This window comes from Aythya ferina (assembly GCF_964211825.1).
Source record: "Aythya ferina genome assembly, chromosome: W".
Classification (NCBI taxonomy): Eukaryota; Metazoa; Chordata; class Aves; order Anseriformes; family Anatidae; genus Aythya; species Aythya ferina.
The window spans coordinates 16682107-16699901 of record NC_140313.1 but is presented as its reverse complement, the minus strand read 5'-3'; the positions used below and the strand labels follow the sequence as shown (position 1 = coordinate 16699901).

The following is a 17795-nucleotide window of genomic DNA, read 5'->3' as shown; positions in this document are numbered from 1 at the left end:
GGAAGGGTACACCCCCTGGTGCACCCTGGCCTGCAGCCTCCTGGTGGATGCGTTTGGGGAGAACACAGGTGAACTTAGGAAGAGAATTTAATGTTATCAGCAAGTTTTAACAGGGCTTTGCAGAAGTTGCTTTGCAAAATTGAGCCTTACAGCTTCTCAGCATCCCAGATGTGGGTTGCCCCATCCCTGGAGGTGCTCAAGGTCAGGCTGGACAGGGCTTTGGACAACCTGATCTGGTGGGAGGTGTCCCTGCTTGTGGCAAGGGGTCAGACTGGACAGTCTTTAGAGGTTCCTTCCAACCCAACCCATTCTCTGGTTCTGTGACTCCTTCAGACCATACCTGTGAAACATAAGCCCCCTTACCTGGGATGGGGCATGAGACGGCGATGCTGGGCCTCAAGGAGCTGCTGCTGGAGGAGGTATTGCTGGTGTAGCGCCTGAGGTAGGATGGAGGGTCCAGCCACATCTTGGAAGGGCAGGGCTGGCACTGGCGCCAGGGACTGGTGCAGGGGGCCACTGTGCTGGTGCGTGGGGGCCATGTGGGGGGTCAGCCCTGGCTGGGGCTGCACTGTGTAAGGCAGGGAGAAGTCGGCCGAGAGCTGAGGCTGGGGACCCAGGTGGAAGTGCTGGCAGGAGGTAGCATGGGGATGCTGAGACCTTTGAAAAGGAGTACCTGGAAGAGAAGAGCATGGCTGTCACCAGGGCTGGCAGTGGCCGAGGCACCCAGTTGCAGATCCAGAACAATTTTTATGCAAACAGCTGTTTGTTTGTCTCCTCTGCCAAAAGGCAGGGAAAAAGAGCAGGTCGGCTAATGTTGATTACTCAGGGAAAAAAAAGTTTTGACTAATAGTTTTTTCCTCCAAAAAACATTGGAACCAAAACATGGGTTTGGGTTCACAGTAGCTTTTTGGCTCTGAACTAAAGTGTATGCTGATGGAAAATTTCAGCTTGTTTTGGTTTGCCTGTCTTAAAGAGAAAAGGAACAAAAGGCTCAACATTTTAGGGAAGGAAAAATATGTTGTCTAAAATGTGTTTCTGTAGGTTAACAGCCCACAGAAGTTTTCAAAAGTTGCTGACTTTTCATGCAATTCAAAGTATTTCTTTGCCTATCTAAAAAGGCATTTCTTTGCCTGTCTAAACCCTAAAAAGGCATGGAAATAATCTCTGTCCTGAGAAAGTGTCTCTCGGTGACTGCAGGACATGGACAGGTCACCTTCCTCCCCTGAGAACAGGGGCTATGATTTTGACTAATATTTTTTTCTTTTCTCAGACCCTTTCCAGCAGCCTGGCCTCATCAGGTAATGGAGAGAGTGGCTGTGGAAAATGCGACGCAAGATGCTGTGAGATCAGCCATGAGGCTGGTGGGGATGAGGAAGAAATGACATGTGAAAGATATCCGTGCTAGAGGCTTTTTGCAAACATCTGACACTGACTTTCATCTCCCTCAAGATCCTTGCTTGGATGGACCCGTGGCCCAACCCGGCACATTAATTCCTACATTCCCAGAGCAGTTCCAGGCACCACGGCAAAACTTTTGGCTCTTAAACTAAGGAGAGAAGCAGCTCAGCACTGAAGGATAAGACTCCTCATTAGAGATGGCTCTTTGCTGAGTATCAGCCCCAGGATAGGACACCTGCCTTTTTATGCACTTGTTTGAACTCCTCATCTTCCTTTTAGGAAGGAAACTCCTATAATTTTCTTAATCTTTGGGGCTGGCACAAAATATCGAGGTGTAACAGCACCACTGAGTGTCATCCCAAGACACAGGCCAGGTGTGCAGATGATGCCTGCTTGTCCCAGATCCCTTCTTCTTCCATCTCCTTTCCATCTGTGGGCTGGGCCAGTCCAGTACAGGAGCTCAGGGAGCCCCAAGCACTTTCTGTTCACATCCTTATGATAACAGAAGGTGCACAAAGAAAGCCACATGCCAGCAGAAGAAAGAACAGAAGAGGATCTAGAAGAAATGAAAGGTTTGAAAAACAGTGCATAAGTAATTATACACAACGTCTCTTAAATGCAAACTAATCCTCCATAGTGCTCCCCTGAGAGAGGCAATAGGGAACAAATGCATGTGCCACCAGCAGCAGAGCTTCTGAAGATGATTTCTCATGGTGTCAGATAACGGCATGATTCGACTACCCTATTAATTAAAACCAGAGGAGGTGGGATCAGACCCACCATTCCTGAATGACAGAGCTACTAACCCTGATCCAAGAGATGTTTGCATACCCTGTCCCCCCCTACTGCAGGTTATTTTGGCAGCCCTAGGCCTGGCCCCAGTTCCCAGGTAAAGGATGAATAATGAAATGGGGACCTATGCTGCCCTGGCTCATTGCTCCATCTGGGCAATACCACAACCACAGGGAGATGGCCTCTTAACTCTTGTGTTTGTTGGGCACTTGCAGAGCCACTCAGGATGAATAGCTCAACCTGGGAGGCCTCTGCTCCTCCCAATGGAAAACAGCTGCAACAAGTGATGGGTGACAGATTTAACACCTTCAGGACTTCATGGGGCCTGAAGAAAAAGTGCAAGAGGAAGTTAAAGTGCTAATCCGACTGCTCACCCAAAGAGACCAGCCTGTGCTGTGGAGCAGCAGTTTAGTTGTACGTCAGACAAAACACAAGCTGAGAGATATTTCACCACACATTTACTGAGCCAAATTTTGCAGCACATAATAAAACTAGAAAAAGCCAGTCTCTCATCCTTTGCGTCTCTGGCTTCTCTTGATGCCTGGTGCCACATTACCCAAGGATTTTCAGCCTTTTATTGTGTCTGGGGAAACCTCAGTCTGATTTAGCAAAATGTCTACAGGATCTTTGATGCCAGAGCCATGATGACCAGAGGGCACAGGGTGGGCAGATCATGTTGTCAGGGTGTTATAAATCGCTCAGTCCCAAATTAGGATTATAATCAAAGTTTACAATTTATTAAAGGAATAGAGGTAAGCAAACAGCGCTGGGTGCATCGGGAGTCTCCGCTCCACCAGGACACACACCAGTTACATCAAGTAGCTGATTTTTATGCTCCTAGGCTAATACATATTCATTACTACTTCTAAAAAAAAACAAAAAAAAACGGGTTATTATAATTAGCTTCCAGGATCCAAACCCTCCTACTGGAGCATGTGCATCAGTCTCCGGTGGTCCCCCTAGGGGTCTCTGGGGGTCTTTCATGCTGAAGGCTCGTAGTCTTCCTCTCAGGTTTTTTTTTCTTGTCCTTCCCCTTTGTATTCCTTGGCAGCATGTCAAAAGCTTACACAGCGTCCCCTGAAAGTTTTGTCTTCTAGCCGTCCTTCAGCTTCTTTCTTTCTTCTCCTTAATCTCCTGGCCACCTGGCCAGATATCAGGGGCTTGCATAGTGTCCCATTCAGAAGCCATAACAGTTACTAGTTGTTAGCAGTTGTTCTGAAACCCCCAGACATCAGAGACTTCAAAGAAAGAACATACAAATACAAATACAAATAGCTCTCTATTGACACTTCAGGTGTTGTTAAAACATTCCTCACAGGCCATTCACAGGGACACTCCAGTCACATCTATAGCAGTGCTAAATCAACCACAAAGAAGGCAAAAAGGCTGTAGCTGTTAGGAATAAGAGTTCGGAATAACAAAAGCAAATAGGCTCATGGATTTGAGGAATATTTCTGAAGATTTGATAATTTGACTATAATGAGGGGGAGACTGGGACACTGGGAGGAAAGGGAAGAAACCACATCTGTGGAAGAATTAAATTGCCAGTGCAGGACCCAGAGACAGACAGAACTGCTCTCTAGTGACACAAATTCCTTTGCAAGGTACAAGAACTATATACAGTAACCATTCTGTTTTTCTTAGACTTGTGCTTATACAAGGGTATGTAAGACAGAAGGTCACATTCATCATACCATGCGGCCCTAGCACTGTTCCATACTGACACGAATCAGATGAACATATATCACAAGGGCTTTTGACCTGATTTTTTACTCCCATGCTGACAATCTTGGCAAAGGACTTGGTCATACCTTTCCCTGTGGTCCAGAAAATACAAACTTTGTCTCTGATGTTTGGGCGGGAGGGCATGCATGGCCCATACAGAGTCAACATAACCTAAAGTAAAAGCCCAACCCTGTAGGTCTTTTTGATATAGAAAGTTAATCTTTCTTATTTTAGGCACTAGTCAATGAAATTAACTATTTTTTAGTATTTTTTCTTGTACCCACAGGTTCAGTGATGTATTTAACTCCATAGGAAAAATACTATCAAAACCCAGACCATATGATTAAATAAAACTCACCAATTTGTCTTAACATACTTCACTATCTTGTGTTGTAGCTGTTCATTTCCTACAGTTAATCCAATTGCTGATGAGGATTTTGATGGCAAAGCAAAGTCTTCAGAGAATATTTCAGCAAAGCTTTGCTTATTAGCTGTCATCAAATCATGCAGCTGGCATAACCGAAACAGCTTGCACAACAAAGAGCCAGTCGCTGCCAAACATGGCACTGGTGGACCCCAGAAAGCTTTGGGAAGCCAATAAGCATGCAAAACAGAACATTTCATCTCTGTGCTATCTGTTGTCAAGTTTACCCTATTCTGTTCATAATATCTAGCTGCATATCTAGGTCATCTTGGAGACTTCTTTCTAAGTCCACTAGTTGATCTTGCATACACGAGAGCAATCCGGTGTCACCCTGCTGACACCAGCTGAGCAGCACTACTCCAGATAACCCACTGTGACCAAGACCAGAACCTGGCTCACTGGCATTCACTCCTAGTCAGTGCCTATTAATGATTACTCACTAGCACATTTTCCTTCTCTTTACCGAGCCTCAGTTTGGTCCCAGACTATATTTGCGTTCTAACTTAAAATCATTGCACATAAAATGCCTCAAGAAAATTTGATTCATGTCTTTAATCTGCTTTTTATCTGGACAGTAATGTCTGCCACAGCAGAGAGCAATCATTGACTGAAAATCAGTCCAGATACCTCGCTTCACCTTCTGTTTCTATTCCCCATGACAAAGGCAGGACTGATATTTTCATTTCTCAGCTAAGCCTCAAGGACTTTTCTACAGCAAAGGCGATGAGTTGGAAGCTCTGTGTATCAAGCTCCAGAGCCACCACCTGCATCCTTCAGATGTTCCTTCCTTGAGCTGTTCCCCACTGCCTGTCCCAGTGGTGGCTGCAAGAGGGCAACATCACTCTGCAAGGCAGAGACCATCTCCCCACCACCATGGGCTCGAGTTTTGGTCCTCATCCAGGATTAACCTTCTCCATTGGGATGCTTTGACCTTGCAGGAAGAGGAGTTGGCCAGCTCTTGGAAGGTTTTCGATGACCTACCCCAAAGCCACCTAGCAGGTTCTTCAGCTTCAGTCGTCTTTTCTGCACTTATTCAGTCGTCTTTGCTGCACTTACGGAGGGGAAAAAACAAAACAAAACAAAACAAAACAAAACAAAACAAACAAACAAAAAAAAACAAACGTGTTCTTTGGCTTCTTCCATCACCCCCAAAGCCAAGGTCAGCAGAGAGGGCCCACAGGGTGGGGAATCACTAACTCTTGCTGCTAAAACAAGTGTGCAGACAAGCAGCCACACCACCTGGCCTGGCTCACCTCCTTGGTGGATGCTGTGGCTTCCAGTGGTGGTGCATGGAGCTGGGTCTGTGACCACGGGAGCAAGCCTTGGAGCAGCGCTGTGGCTTAGTTTGGCCAGGCAGGAACAGGAGAGCATCACCAGGATGCATCTGATTTTACACAGCTGCTTTCTCAGGCACAAGTTAATGCAAAACAGCAGCACAAGAAGGTGGTTTCTGACAGTTAAAGACGTAAGCAATCTGGACTTTTATTCCTGGGCCTGCTCTGACCCTGAGATTGATCTGTATGTCCCATTGCTGCACAGCTCAGTGACTCCATGGCCCCTTTCCCTACTTGTGTCCTGAAAATGATCTTAAACCAAAAACCGTGCCAGGAAGATTGCTTAGCAGCTATTTAGGAAGTGCTCACAATGTTTCATGGGAAGATGGCATTACAGGCTGCAGACTTAAATTTAGGAGTTATAAATCTGGTTTTGGAAACTCATCATGTCCTCAGCTTCTTTCTCTCTGTCCTGGTTTCAGTTAGAACAGAATTAATTTTCCTCCTAGTAGCTGGTGGAATGCTGTGTTTTGGCTTAGGATGAGAAGAGTGCTGATAACACCCCGATGTTTTAATTGTTGCAGAGCAGTGCTTATACCAAGCCAAGGACATCTCAGCCTTTCGCTCTGTCCTGCCAACAGGCAGGCTGGGGGTGCAGTAAGAGCTGGGAGGGGACAGACCCAGGACAGGTGTGGTGGTTTTACCGTGCTGGGCAGCTAAACCCCACAACCGCTCTCTCACTCCCCCTCCTTTAGATAAGGAGGGGGAGAAGTAAAGCAAAGAACAACTCACGGGTTGAGATAAGGATAATTTAATTAAAGGGAAATAATTATAATAATTAAATAAAGACTACCATGAACTAAACAATTTAACTAAGGGGAAATAAAAGGGAAAGGGGAAAAAGGGAGGAAAACAAACAAACAAAATAAATGAAAGCTATATGGAAGTGCAGAGGAAAGAAATTACTCTCTACTTCCCACAAATGAGCGATGATTGACCACGTCCTTGAAGCAAGGCCTCAACGCACGCAGCCGGTGTTCGAGAGGAGGACCGACGTCTTCTCAACGAGAGCCCACCCCTCCCCTCTTCTTCCTGTTTCCACCTTTTATTGCTGAGTGTGACACCACATGGTATGGAATATCCCTTTGATTGGTTTAGGTCAGCTGCCCTAGTGATGTTTCTCTCCTCACTTTTTTGCCCACCCCCTAGGAGGGTTAGAGAAAGGCCCAATGCTGTGCCACTGCTGCTCAGCAGTAGACACAACACTGGTGTGATAACACTGCTGTTCCAGCTACAAGTACAGAGTACGGCACTGAATGGGCTGCTGCCGGGAAAGTTAACATTCCAGCCAGACCCAGTACAACCTCCACCCCTTATTCCATAACATTTGTGTCACACTCAGATCCCCATACTTTAGCATACAAGCATTCTCATCATTATCCCTTGTCCTTTAACAGGACAAGGATTTAACAGGACAGGATTAATAGGCAGATGTATCTTTTCATTCCATAGGTCTTTCTTGGAAAATGTTCATAAGAACTGTTGATGATTAGGTCTTCATCTGCCAAAGTGGCCACTCAAGGCAGGCGGAGTTGGATGTGGAGGAATAGTTAAGTGAAATAGGACATGTGGATGTTGGGCAGTTAAAATGGGCTAGTAAAGTACCGTACTCAACTCACATGAGTCTGGCACGTACACAGCTGGCTGAGAGCCAATCAGGCTCAAGGACACGATGCCCTTGAGCGATTGGGAAAGTCCCTAAGGCAGGACGGTGGCTAAAAGAAGGAGGAACTACCTGAAAAGAGCGGGAAATGTTAGCCAATCCTGAGCTTAGTTTTTGCAATATGTATGAGTTGATTATGTTCGAACTAGATAAAAGGCGACTGAGCTATCCATTGAAATTGAAGTTCACTGTTCACTCATATTGAGCGTCTGTGTCTTCCTCCCGTCGACAACAGTTGGATGTCTGGACACCAGCACCAGCTTAGCTCAAGTCCTTGTTGCATTGCCCGGCTCCTTGCAAAGTTGACCTGTCGTTGATCCTACAGCATCTTCCTACAACATATAACTTAGATTATAGATTAGTTTTCTCTCAATGTCAAATCTCCTTGAGGCACACACTTGATATCCCCATTCTTTTGCATGACCCACCAGGTATACCCTGGTCCTTGGGCGAAGACAATCCCACGAGTGGGTTTGCCTTTTCCCGAGGCAGGAGCAACCCACACTGCCTTCCCCATCCACCTTCCTATATGCACTATGGGAACCTTAGCTCCTTTCACAGTGTGTAGGGGTTTTGTTTCGGCAGGACCAGCACGGCTGTCAGACCCCCTATTGTTAACTAGCCAAGTGGCTTCTGGTAGATTTGTGTCCCATTGTTTCCACGTCCCAGCACCTAATGCTCGTAACATAGTCTTTAACAGTCCATTGTACCTCTCAACCTTCCCAGAGGCTTGTGGGTGGTAAGGGATGTGGTACACCCACTCAATACCATGCCTCTTTGCCCAGGAGGTAACAAGATTGTTTCGGAAATGACTCCCATTGTCAGACTCAATTCTCTCTGGTGTACCATGATGCCACAATACTTGTCTTTCCAGGCCCAAGATAGTGTTTCGGGCTGTGGCATGGTTTACAGGGTATGTTTCCAGCCACCCAGTAGTTGCTTCTACCATGGTGAGTATGTACCGTTTGCCTTGGCGAGTTTTTGGGAGTGGTCCGATATAGTCAATTTGCCAGGCCTCACCATATTGAAACCCTAACCATCTCCCCCTGTTCCAGGGAGATTTTACCTTCATGGCTTTCTTGATTGCAGCACAGGTCTCACACTCATGGGTAACCTGTGTGATGGCCTCAATGGTCAAGTCCACCCCTCGATCACGAGCCCATCTGTAAGTGGCATCTCTCCCCAGATGTCCTGATGTTTCATGGGCCCATCGAGCTACAAACAGCTCACCCTTACATTCCCAGTCTAGGTCCACCTGAGCCACTTCAATTTTCGAAGCTCGATCCACTTCTTTGTTGTTCTGATGTTCTTCAGTAGTGCGACTCTTGGGCATGTGGGCATCTACATGACGTACTTTAACATCCAGGTTTTCTACCCGGGCAGCAATATCTTGCCACAGGGTAGCAGCCCAGATAGGCTTACCTCTGCGCTGCCAGTTGCTCTCTTTCCATTGCTGCAGCCACCCCCACAGAGCATTTGCCACCATCCATGAGTCAGTATAAAGATACAATACTGGCCAATTTTCTCTTTCGGCGATATCTAGGGCTAGTTGTATGGCTTTTACTTCTGCATACTGACTCGACTCACCTTCCCCTTCCATGGCTTCCACAACTCGTCGTATGGGATTCCACACAGCAGCTTTCCATTTCCGATGGCTCCCTATCACACGGCAGGATCCGTCAGTAAACAACGCATACTGCTTTCTGTCTTCTGGCAACTCATTGTATGGTGGTGCCTCTTCAGCACGGGTTACCTCTTCTGTTGGCACTCCGAAATCTCTGCCTTCCGGCCAGTCCATAATCTCTTCCAGGATTCCTGGGCGATTGGGTTTTCCCATTCGAGCCCGCTGTGTAATTAACGCTATCCACTTACTCCATGTAGCATCAGTTGCATGGTGTGTAGTGGGAATTTTCTCTTTGAACATCCAATGTAACACAGGTAGCCGCGGTGCCAAGAGGAGCTGTGCCTCTGTACCCACAACTTCTGAAGCAGCTCGAACACCCTCATATGCTGTGAGTATTTCTTTTTCAGTTGGGGTGTAATTGGCTTCTGATCCTCGATAGCCCCGACTCCAGAAGCCCAGAGGTCGACCTCGAGTTTCTTCTGGGGTTTTCTGCCAAAGGCTCCAGGTGAGCCCATGCTCCCCAGCTGCAGTGTACAGTATATTTTGCACAGCTGGTCCAGTACGGACAGGCCCAAGGGCTACTGCACAAGCTATTTCTTGTTTGATTTGTTCAAATGACTGTTGTTGCTCAGGGCCCCACTCAAAATAGTTTCTCTTTCGAGTCACTCGATATAGAGGACTCACAAGCTGACTATAGCCTGGCAAATGCATTCTCCAGAATCCCACGAGGCCTAGGAAAGCTTGCGTTTCCTTTTTGCTAGTTGGCGGAGACATTGCTGTTATTTTATTGATCACATCCATTGGAATATGGCGACGTCCATCCTGCCATTTTACCCCCAAGAACTGGATTTCCTGTGTAGGCCCCTTGACCTTGCTCTTTTTAATGGCAAAACCAGCTTTCAGGAGAATTTGGATTATTTTCTTCCCTTTCTCAAAAACTTCTTCTGCTGTGTTGCCCCACACGAGGATGTCGTCAATGTACTGAAGGTGCTCAGGAGCTCCCCCTTGCTCCAGTGCAGACTGGATCAGTCCATGGGAAATGGTAGGGCTGTGTTTCCACCCCTGGGGCAGCCGATTCCAGGTGTATTGGATGCCCCTCCAAGTGAAAGCAAACTGCGGCCTGCATGCTGCTGCTAAAGGGATGGAGAAAAATGCATTAGCAATATCAATTGTGGCATACCACTTGGCTGCCTTTGACTCTAGTTCGTACTGAAGTTCTAGCATGTCCGGCACTGCAGCACTCAGTGGTGGCGTGACTTCATTCAGGCCTCGATAGTCCACTGTTAGCCTCCACTCGCCATTAGACTTTCGTACTGGCCATATAGGACTATTAAAGGGTGAGCGAGTCTTGCTGATTACTCCCTGACTCTCCAGTCGGTGAACCAACTCATGGATGGGAATCAGGGAGTCTCGGTTGGTGCGATATTGCCGTCGGTGCACCGTTGTGGTAGCAATTGGTACCTGTTGTTCTTCAACCTTCAGCAATCCTACAACAGAAGGGTCTTCTGAAAGGCCAGGCAGGGTAGACAGCTGCCTAATCTTCTCTGTGCTCAAAGCAGCTATGCCAAAAGCCCACCGGTATCCTTTTGGATCCTTGAAGTACCCTCTCTTGAGATAGTCTATGCCAAGGATGCATGGAGCCTCTGGGCCAGTCACAATGGGATGCTTTTGCCACTCATTCCCAGTTAGACTCACTTCAGCTTCCAGTACAGATAGTTGTTGGGATCCCCCTGTCACTCCAGAGATACAGGTGAGTTCTGTCCCTTGGTAGCCTGATGGCATTAAGGTACATTGTGCGCCAGTGTCCACTAAAGCTTTGTATTCCTGTGGTTCTGATGTTCCAGGCCATCGGATCCACACAGTCCAATAAATCCGGTTATCCCTCTCCTCTACCTGGCCAGAGGCAGGGCCCCTCTAGTCCTGGCTGGAGCGTCTGCCACTTAATTCTTGCAAATGCACAAATTCTGGCAAATGAGAGGTAGAGGTCCCTTCATCGTGGTCAAGAATAACATCAGCTCTTCTACTGCCTCTGGGGTACTGCCCAATAGAAACTGGAGCAGCATTTCTCTTAGGAGCCCCTCTTCTTGCTGCTGTATTTCCTTTCAGTTCACGTACCCGAGCAGCTAGGGTTGAAGTAGGTACACCATCCCATTTCCTCATATCTTCCCCATGGTCACGCAGATAAAACCACAAGGTGCCACGTGGTGTACGTCTTGGGTACTCTCTCTCTTGAGCAGGCGAATGCTGATTCTTAGTGGCTGAAGTATCACTCTGTCTAGATGAGGGGGAATATACTTTCTCCACAAGCTTGTCAAGTCCTTTAGACAATTTCTCCACAGCTGAGACACAGGACTGTAGCGGAGCAGAGAGATTGTCTTCATATTTTTGAAGTTGGCAGGAGACATCATACATTGTTGGTCCCATCCCCTCATCCCAGTGAATTGCTGCCAGGGTACTGGCATGTGCTGATGGTGCACTCCGCACAAATTTACGCCACATGGATGTTGTGCACTGGACTTCATCGGGGTCTTGAGGTGTCTGGGCATTGTCCAAATCACTATAAATCATCTCCCGCACAGCTAATTCCCGCAGATGTTGGAGACCTTTATCCACAGTGGTCCACTTGCCTATGTGATATACAATATCTTCCTTATGGGGATATCTTTCTTTGATAGCTGCCAGGAGTCGTCTCCAGAGGCTGAGGGCCTGTGCTCCTCTCCCGATTACTTTGTCGATTACCCTTTCTCTAGAGAGGGATCCCAGCTGCTTGGCTTCATTGCCTTCTAATTGTAGGCTACTGGCCCCAGCATCCCAGCATCGGAGCAGCCAAGTGAGGATGTGTTCACCTGGGCGTCGACCATAATCCTTTCGTATTTCTCGCATCTCACTCAGGGATAAGGATCGAGTGATTTCTGATTCCTTTATGATTTCCGTCTCGTCTTCCTGCTGTTTTTGTGACGGCTCTGCTTTAGAGGTGCCTGCCAATTCCCCTTCTCCCTCCTTCTTAGGAGAGCCTTCTTCCCTTACTAAACGAGCTGACCTCCGTTTCCATTGTTTTGACTTGACTATGGGGGCGACTGATACCATAGTTGGTTGGTCCTCTGGGTCAGCCACAGCATGTGTTACTTGGTCATCAGATTCAGAGACTTCCTCCCTCTCTTCAAGTTGCTGGATGATGTTAAACAGTGTTTGATAGGAATAAACCAGGACCCAGCACAATGCTGCAAGCTGTTGTTCTCCGGCATTATCAGGATCAGGACATACAACTCTCAAACATTCTACCAAGTTTTTAGGATTTAGCACTTGCTCAGGGGTGAAGTTCAAAACTATTGGAGGAGACACTCGTGACAGGTATCTGCTAACATCATCCCACACACCGTGCCACTCACCACGAGACTGTTTCGGGACAGATTCCCAAATAAGTTTTCTAAACAATCGACTAATCTTAGAGAGAAAATGAAACCTGTTATTCAGAATTAGAAATAGCAATACATGGGTTACAGATGGATCTTCAAAATACTCCCAAACTGTTGTAATTAGCCCACTGTGAAAGAAGGGAAAGGTACCATTCCTGATATTATTAAACTGGTGTCCAGATGAGAAAAGGAAGGCAGTGTAGTTCTGAATATTCTCTGAAAGATAGTTTCCATGGGACCCAAATGATAACAGCGCAGAGCCTGAATTCCAGAGTAAAACCAAGGTCAGTGCTTGGCAGCACAACGAATTAAAAAAAGTGAACACAGATTGTAGCACTTTGTCGGATCGGATATATAGGAGAAAGGAGAATATGACACGAATTGCATGACATATGAACAAAGCCATTATTATTAACAGGGCAAGGAACATGGTTACTAGCAAGCAAGTGTGTTAGTTGTATGCGTTTAATCAATTCTATTGTTATCTCAACCCTTCGAGCCCCACGTTGGGCGCCAAAAAGGACTGTGGTGGTTTTACCGTGCTGGGCAGCTAAACCCCACAACCGCTCTCTCACTCCCCCTCCTTTAGATAAGGAGGGGGAGAAGTAAAGCAAAGAACAACTCACGGGTTGAGATAAGGATAATTTAATTAAAGGGAAATAATTATAATAATTAAATAAAGACTACCATGAACTAAACAATTTAACTAAGGGGAAATAAAAGGGAAAGGGGAAAAAGGGAGGAAAACAAACAAACAAAATAAATGAAAGCTATATGGAAGTGCAGAGGAAAGAAATTACTCTCTACTTCCCACAAATGAGCGATGATTGACCACGTCCTTGAAGCAAGGCCTCAACGCACGCAGCCGGTGTTCGAGAGGAGGACCGACGTCTTCTCAACGAGAGCCCACCCCTCCCCTCTTCTTCCTGTTTCCACCTTTTATTGCTGAGTGTGACACCACATGGTATGGAATATCCCTTTGATTGGTTTAGGTCAGCTGCCCTAGTGATGTTTCTCTCCTCACTTTTTTGCCCACCCCCTAGGAGGGTTAGAGAAAGGCCCAATGCTGTGCCACTGCTGCTCAGCAGTAGACACAACACTGGTGTGATAACACTGCTGTTCCAGCTACAAGTACAGAGTACGGCACTGAATGGGCTGCTGCCGGGAAAGTTAACATTCCAGCCAGACCCAGTACAACAGGTGACCCAAACTAGCCAAAGGGGTATTCCATACCATCTGACGTCATGCTAAACAATATATAGGGGTGGCTAGCCGGGGGGAGGGGGCCGGACTGCTCGGTTAGGCTGGGCATCGGTCAGCGGGTGGTGAGCAATTGCATTGTGCATCACTTGTTTGTACATATTATTATTATTATTTTCCTATTATCACCATTGTATTATTATTATTATTATTGTTATTATTACTTTTGTTATTATTATTTTCCTGTCTTATTAAACTGTCTTTATCTCAACTCACGGGCTTCACTTTCCATTTCTCTCCCCCGTCCCAGAGAGGGAGGGGGAGGGTGAGCGAACGGCTGCGTGGTGTTTAGCTGCCGGCCGGGTTAAACCACGACACTCTCTTCCACAGCTATTTTTTTTTCTCAGTTCTACAGTTATATTTATTGTTTCTATACATTATTTGAAGCATCCTGAACCTTTTTTCATTAGAAGACATGCTGTGAATTCCTTAGGACTCCTAGGTTAACCCCTGCAAATGACAAGCTCATATATATTTTTACAGCTTGGTAGGTGACACTGAATCTCAGAAATGTACTGGTCTACTACTGGCTGTTTCTGTCTCTGGGAATTCTCCTTTGGTATCAGACAGGATTTGACTATGCATATGCACATGAGGATTTATCTAATATTTCACCCTGTAAGAATGCAGGGATCCATGTGCTTGTTAAAAGATGGCCCACCCTGGAGATGAAAAGCCCCTGGGTAATGCTTGCAGGGAGACAGAGAATACCACAAGCTTTCTAAAAAAAATAAAATAAATTAAATTAAATTAAATTAAATTTCCATTCCCTTTCCTCACAGCATAAATTTTTTTGGAGCAATCAGGACCAGGCAGGATCGGGCCCACAACTCACACTGGAGATGGGCATCTCAAGCAGACAGCTGCAGCTGCATTTGCAAAGAAAACAAAATCTGTCCAATGAGGTTAAGCTGCCCGTGATATATGCAAGTTGGGAAAGGCAATCTGGCCCTGCTCACCGAGCCATTAACAGCGAGCACACATAGGGCCGGGGGCAGTGGGTGGGCAGGGGCAGTGGGGATGCTGGGGCTATTTATACATCCCTGGCCCGGCATGGTGCAGAGGGAGATGGCAGCTCCTGGCTTCGCTCACTGAAAATTTTGCAGCCAAAGAAGATCTGCCCTTTGCAATCTGCCAAGACGGAGACTGGAGCCACACCATCTCGACCATTTGGGGCTGATTGGAGCCATCCTGGGAAGGCAGATAACCCCCCCAAAACCAGAGTCAGGCTTTTAATGGCATCGCCATGGCTCAGGCACCTGCACTTTGTTTCCCTGGATGTGTTAGGCTGTGCATTCAAATCCCCTATGGAGAGCAACGTGGTCGGATGTTATCATCCATCCCGATGGTTCATGGCCAGTAAAGCCTGAAATTGTGGGAGCAGCTTCAGGTTCATATGGCCATGGGGGCTCACACCATGTTTACAAACAAGCTACAAACTGCCTGGCACCATGAGTGGGTGCTGTCAGTCATGTCTTATCCCTTTGCTTTTTTTTTGTGAATATAATCCTTATTAAAATGTCCAAATTGATAATGCACCTGAAAGTATATATAAAATAAAATAAAATAAAATAAAATAAAATAATTTAAAACCTCTAGACCAAATCTACAGCATACATGTATTCAGCTGCATAAAAATGTAGCGATCCTGCACAGAAGGAGATATCATGCCCTCTCCCTCCTGGTGTAGGACATCAAACTTCAAGGAGAGGAGATCAGGGAGGGGAAGACAGATAAGGAGGAGGAAAGAATTGGAGAATAATTAATCAGATAGGAAGGAATCTGTCCCGATTTCAGCACCTTCGCCAACAGTTTTGTCATTTTGCTTAGAAAATGGGAAGAGCTGTGCCAAAAATAATAGGCAGCCAGCTCAAACCCAGCCCGGGGCACAGGCTGACGTCCCATGTGTCTAGTGCCATGCAGAGTGTAGCAGACCACAGCACCAGCCCTGGTGAGCATTAGTGATATATAAGGAGTGGTTTTTGTTTTCTTTATTTGCTTGGCCGGGCTGTGCAGCACCAGGGACTGAGTCAGGGTTGAGCCCTCGTGGTGGGCTCCACAGTAGTCAATGGAGCATAGTTGGGTTCTGGGTGGGAGCACCAGGATTTGGGGGAGTTCTGCTTTACCATTGTCCCTCTCATAGTCTTGCATATTTGGTTGAAAAGGACAACAAAGGGGTGAAGGGGAAAGGGGCTGAGATGGGTTGAAAAGGGCTTCTTATTGTCTTTTAATGGTTTAGTGGCTGCTGCCATCCTATAGCCCTCGTTGCATCCCGCCTCCACAGACCTCCGTGCTGCCATAGCTCACTTCATTCAGAGATTCGTGTACGCACCCACAACTCCCCCAGCCCTGTGGCTCTCCTGAGCCTCCACGTTACCCACAGAGCATCTCCTCTCCTGCAGGGACCACATGCAGCCCTGCTGGACCCAAAAAAGGCCAGGACAGGACTCCTTCCAGAGCCTGGGTTCAGCTTTCAGAAAACAATGCTTACAGCTGGTGACAACCAGCATTTCTCAGCACTTTTCCATCAGGGATGTGAGATATGTTCATCTGATTCGTGTCAGTAAGGAACAATGCTAGGGCCGCATGGTATGATGAATGTGACCTTCTGTCTTACATACCCTTGTATAAGCACAAGTCTAAGAAAAACAGAGTGGTTAATATATATAATTCTTGCATCTTGCAAAGGAATGTTTGAGCAACTCGAGTCAATAGAGAGCTTGAAGGGAAATGTATTTGTAGGCTTTTCCTTGAAGCCTCTGATATCTGGGGGGTTTCAGAATAACTGCTAACTATTATGACTATTGCATGGGACACTATGCAAGTCTCTGATATCTGGCCAGGAGATTAAGGAGACGGGGAGAGCTGAAGAACGACTAAAAGACAAAGCTTGCAGGGGATGTTGCACAAGTCTCTGACATACAGCCAAGTTGGACAAAGGAGAAGGACAAGAGGGAGGAAGACTATGAGCCTTCAGCACGAGAGACCCCCAGAGACCCCCAGAGGGACCACCAGAGACTGATACGCATGCTCCAGTAGGAGGGTTTGGATTCCAGAAACTAAGTATAATAACCCTGTTTTTTTTAGAAGTAGTAATGAATATGTATCAGCCTAGGAGCATAAAAATCAGCTGCTTGATGTAACTGGTGTGCGTCTTGGTGGAGCAGAGACTCCCGGCGCACCCAGTGCTGTTTGCTTACCTCTATTCCTTTAATAAATTGTAAACTTTGATTATAGTCCTATTTTGAAGACTGAGCCATTTATTAAAGGGATAAAAGGAAAGGCTGAACTGGTACTGAGCAGCCAGATGCAGTGAGATCAGTGATGATATACAGACAGGCAGCTCAGACCCATATCTCTTCCTATGATTTTTCTTCCTACAACAGTTTTCCCCTAGCTTCAGGGGGAAAAAACTTCAGTTGAAGATGCTGTTTCACGGGAACATGTTGAATGCAGCAGTGTTTTCAGAGGAGGAAGGAGAAACACTTTGGTGGTGTTGCTACACTTAGGCAAAAAGTTGTCTTTTTGCTTTTGTTCTTCACACTATGTTTTAGTTATAGCTTTATTCTAATGCCTTGCATTCGAGAGTGTATGCGTGCTTTTTGGATCATCACACCAATAAAAAGCCAAAATCCGCTAAAAGAAAATGTTTCCCAATATATACTGGTCCCAGTTTCACTCCTTCTGGGTGCGATGAAGGATGGTGAGTTAAGGGGCAGAAGCACTGCAACATCTCCCAGCCTATTCTACACTCCATATAGCAGGAAAGGCAAACAGCATCAGAGTTTTTCCCAGGTTATTGGCAGGCACCTGGGCCTGACATCTCTTCTCCAGGTTTTGGGCTATTAGTCCAATTCACAAAAAAAAAAAATAAAAAAATTGGAATGGGACAGGAAGCACTTTGATCAACTGAGGCAAGAAACTTGCCTGCTCCTCGGTGCTCACCAGTCAGGCTAATTCCTTCTTTTTGGGGTACTAGGGAGCTCATTCATCCCAAACTTAAAATAAATAAATAAAATCCTGACATACCAGAGGTCTTCTACTTGGCTCTGCCTGCAGAGAGCAGCAGGTAAGATGATGCTGCCTGCATGCAGTGGGGAGCTCTCGAAGCAAGCCCTGTCCCTGCCAGGGCTGGGGAATGTGCAAGTGTGCGACTTGT

The 17795-nt window shown here is 46.5% G+C and overlaps 1 protein-coding gene and 1 long non-coding RNA gene across 2 annotated transcripts in view; one reads left to right on the top strand and one right to left on the bottom strand.

Moving 5' to 3' along the window:
- Positions 1 to 17795, top strand: part of LOC311426393 — a 569271-nt gene that overhangs the window by 352198 nt on the left and 199278 nt on the right. The window lies entirely within an intron of this gene.
- LOC311426370 (E3 ubiquitin-protein ligase ARK2C-like) overlaps positions 1 to 17795 on the bottom strand; it is a 52041-nt gene that overhangs the window by 13066 nt on the left and 21180 nt on the right. The window contains exon 2 of the mRNA XM_084502829.1: positions 364 to 673. Within this exon, the coding sequence (XP_084358955.1) occupies positions 364 to 673 (310 nt within the window). The remainder of the gene's footprint in view (positions 1 to 363; positions 674 to 17795) is intronic.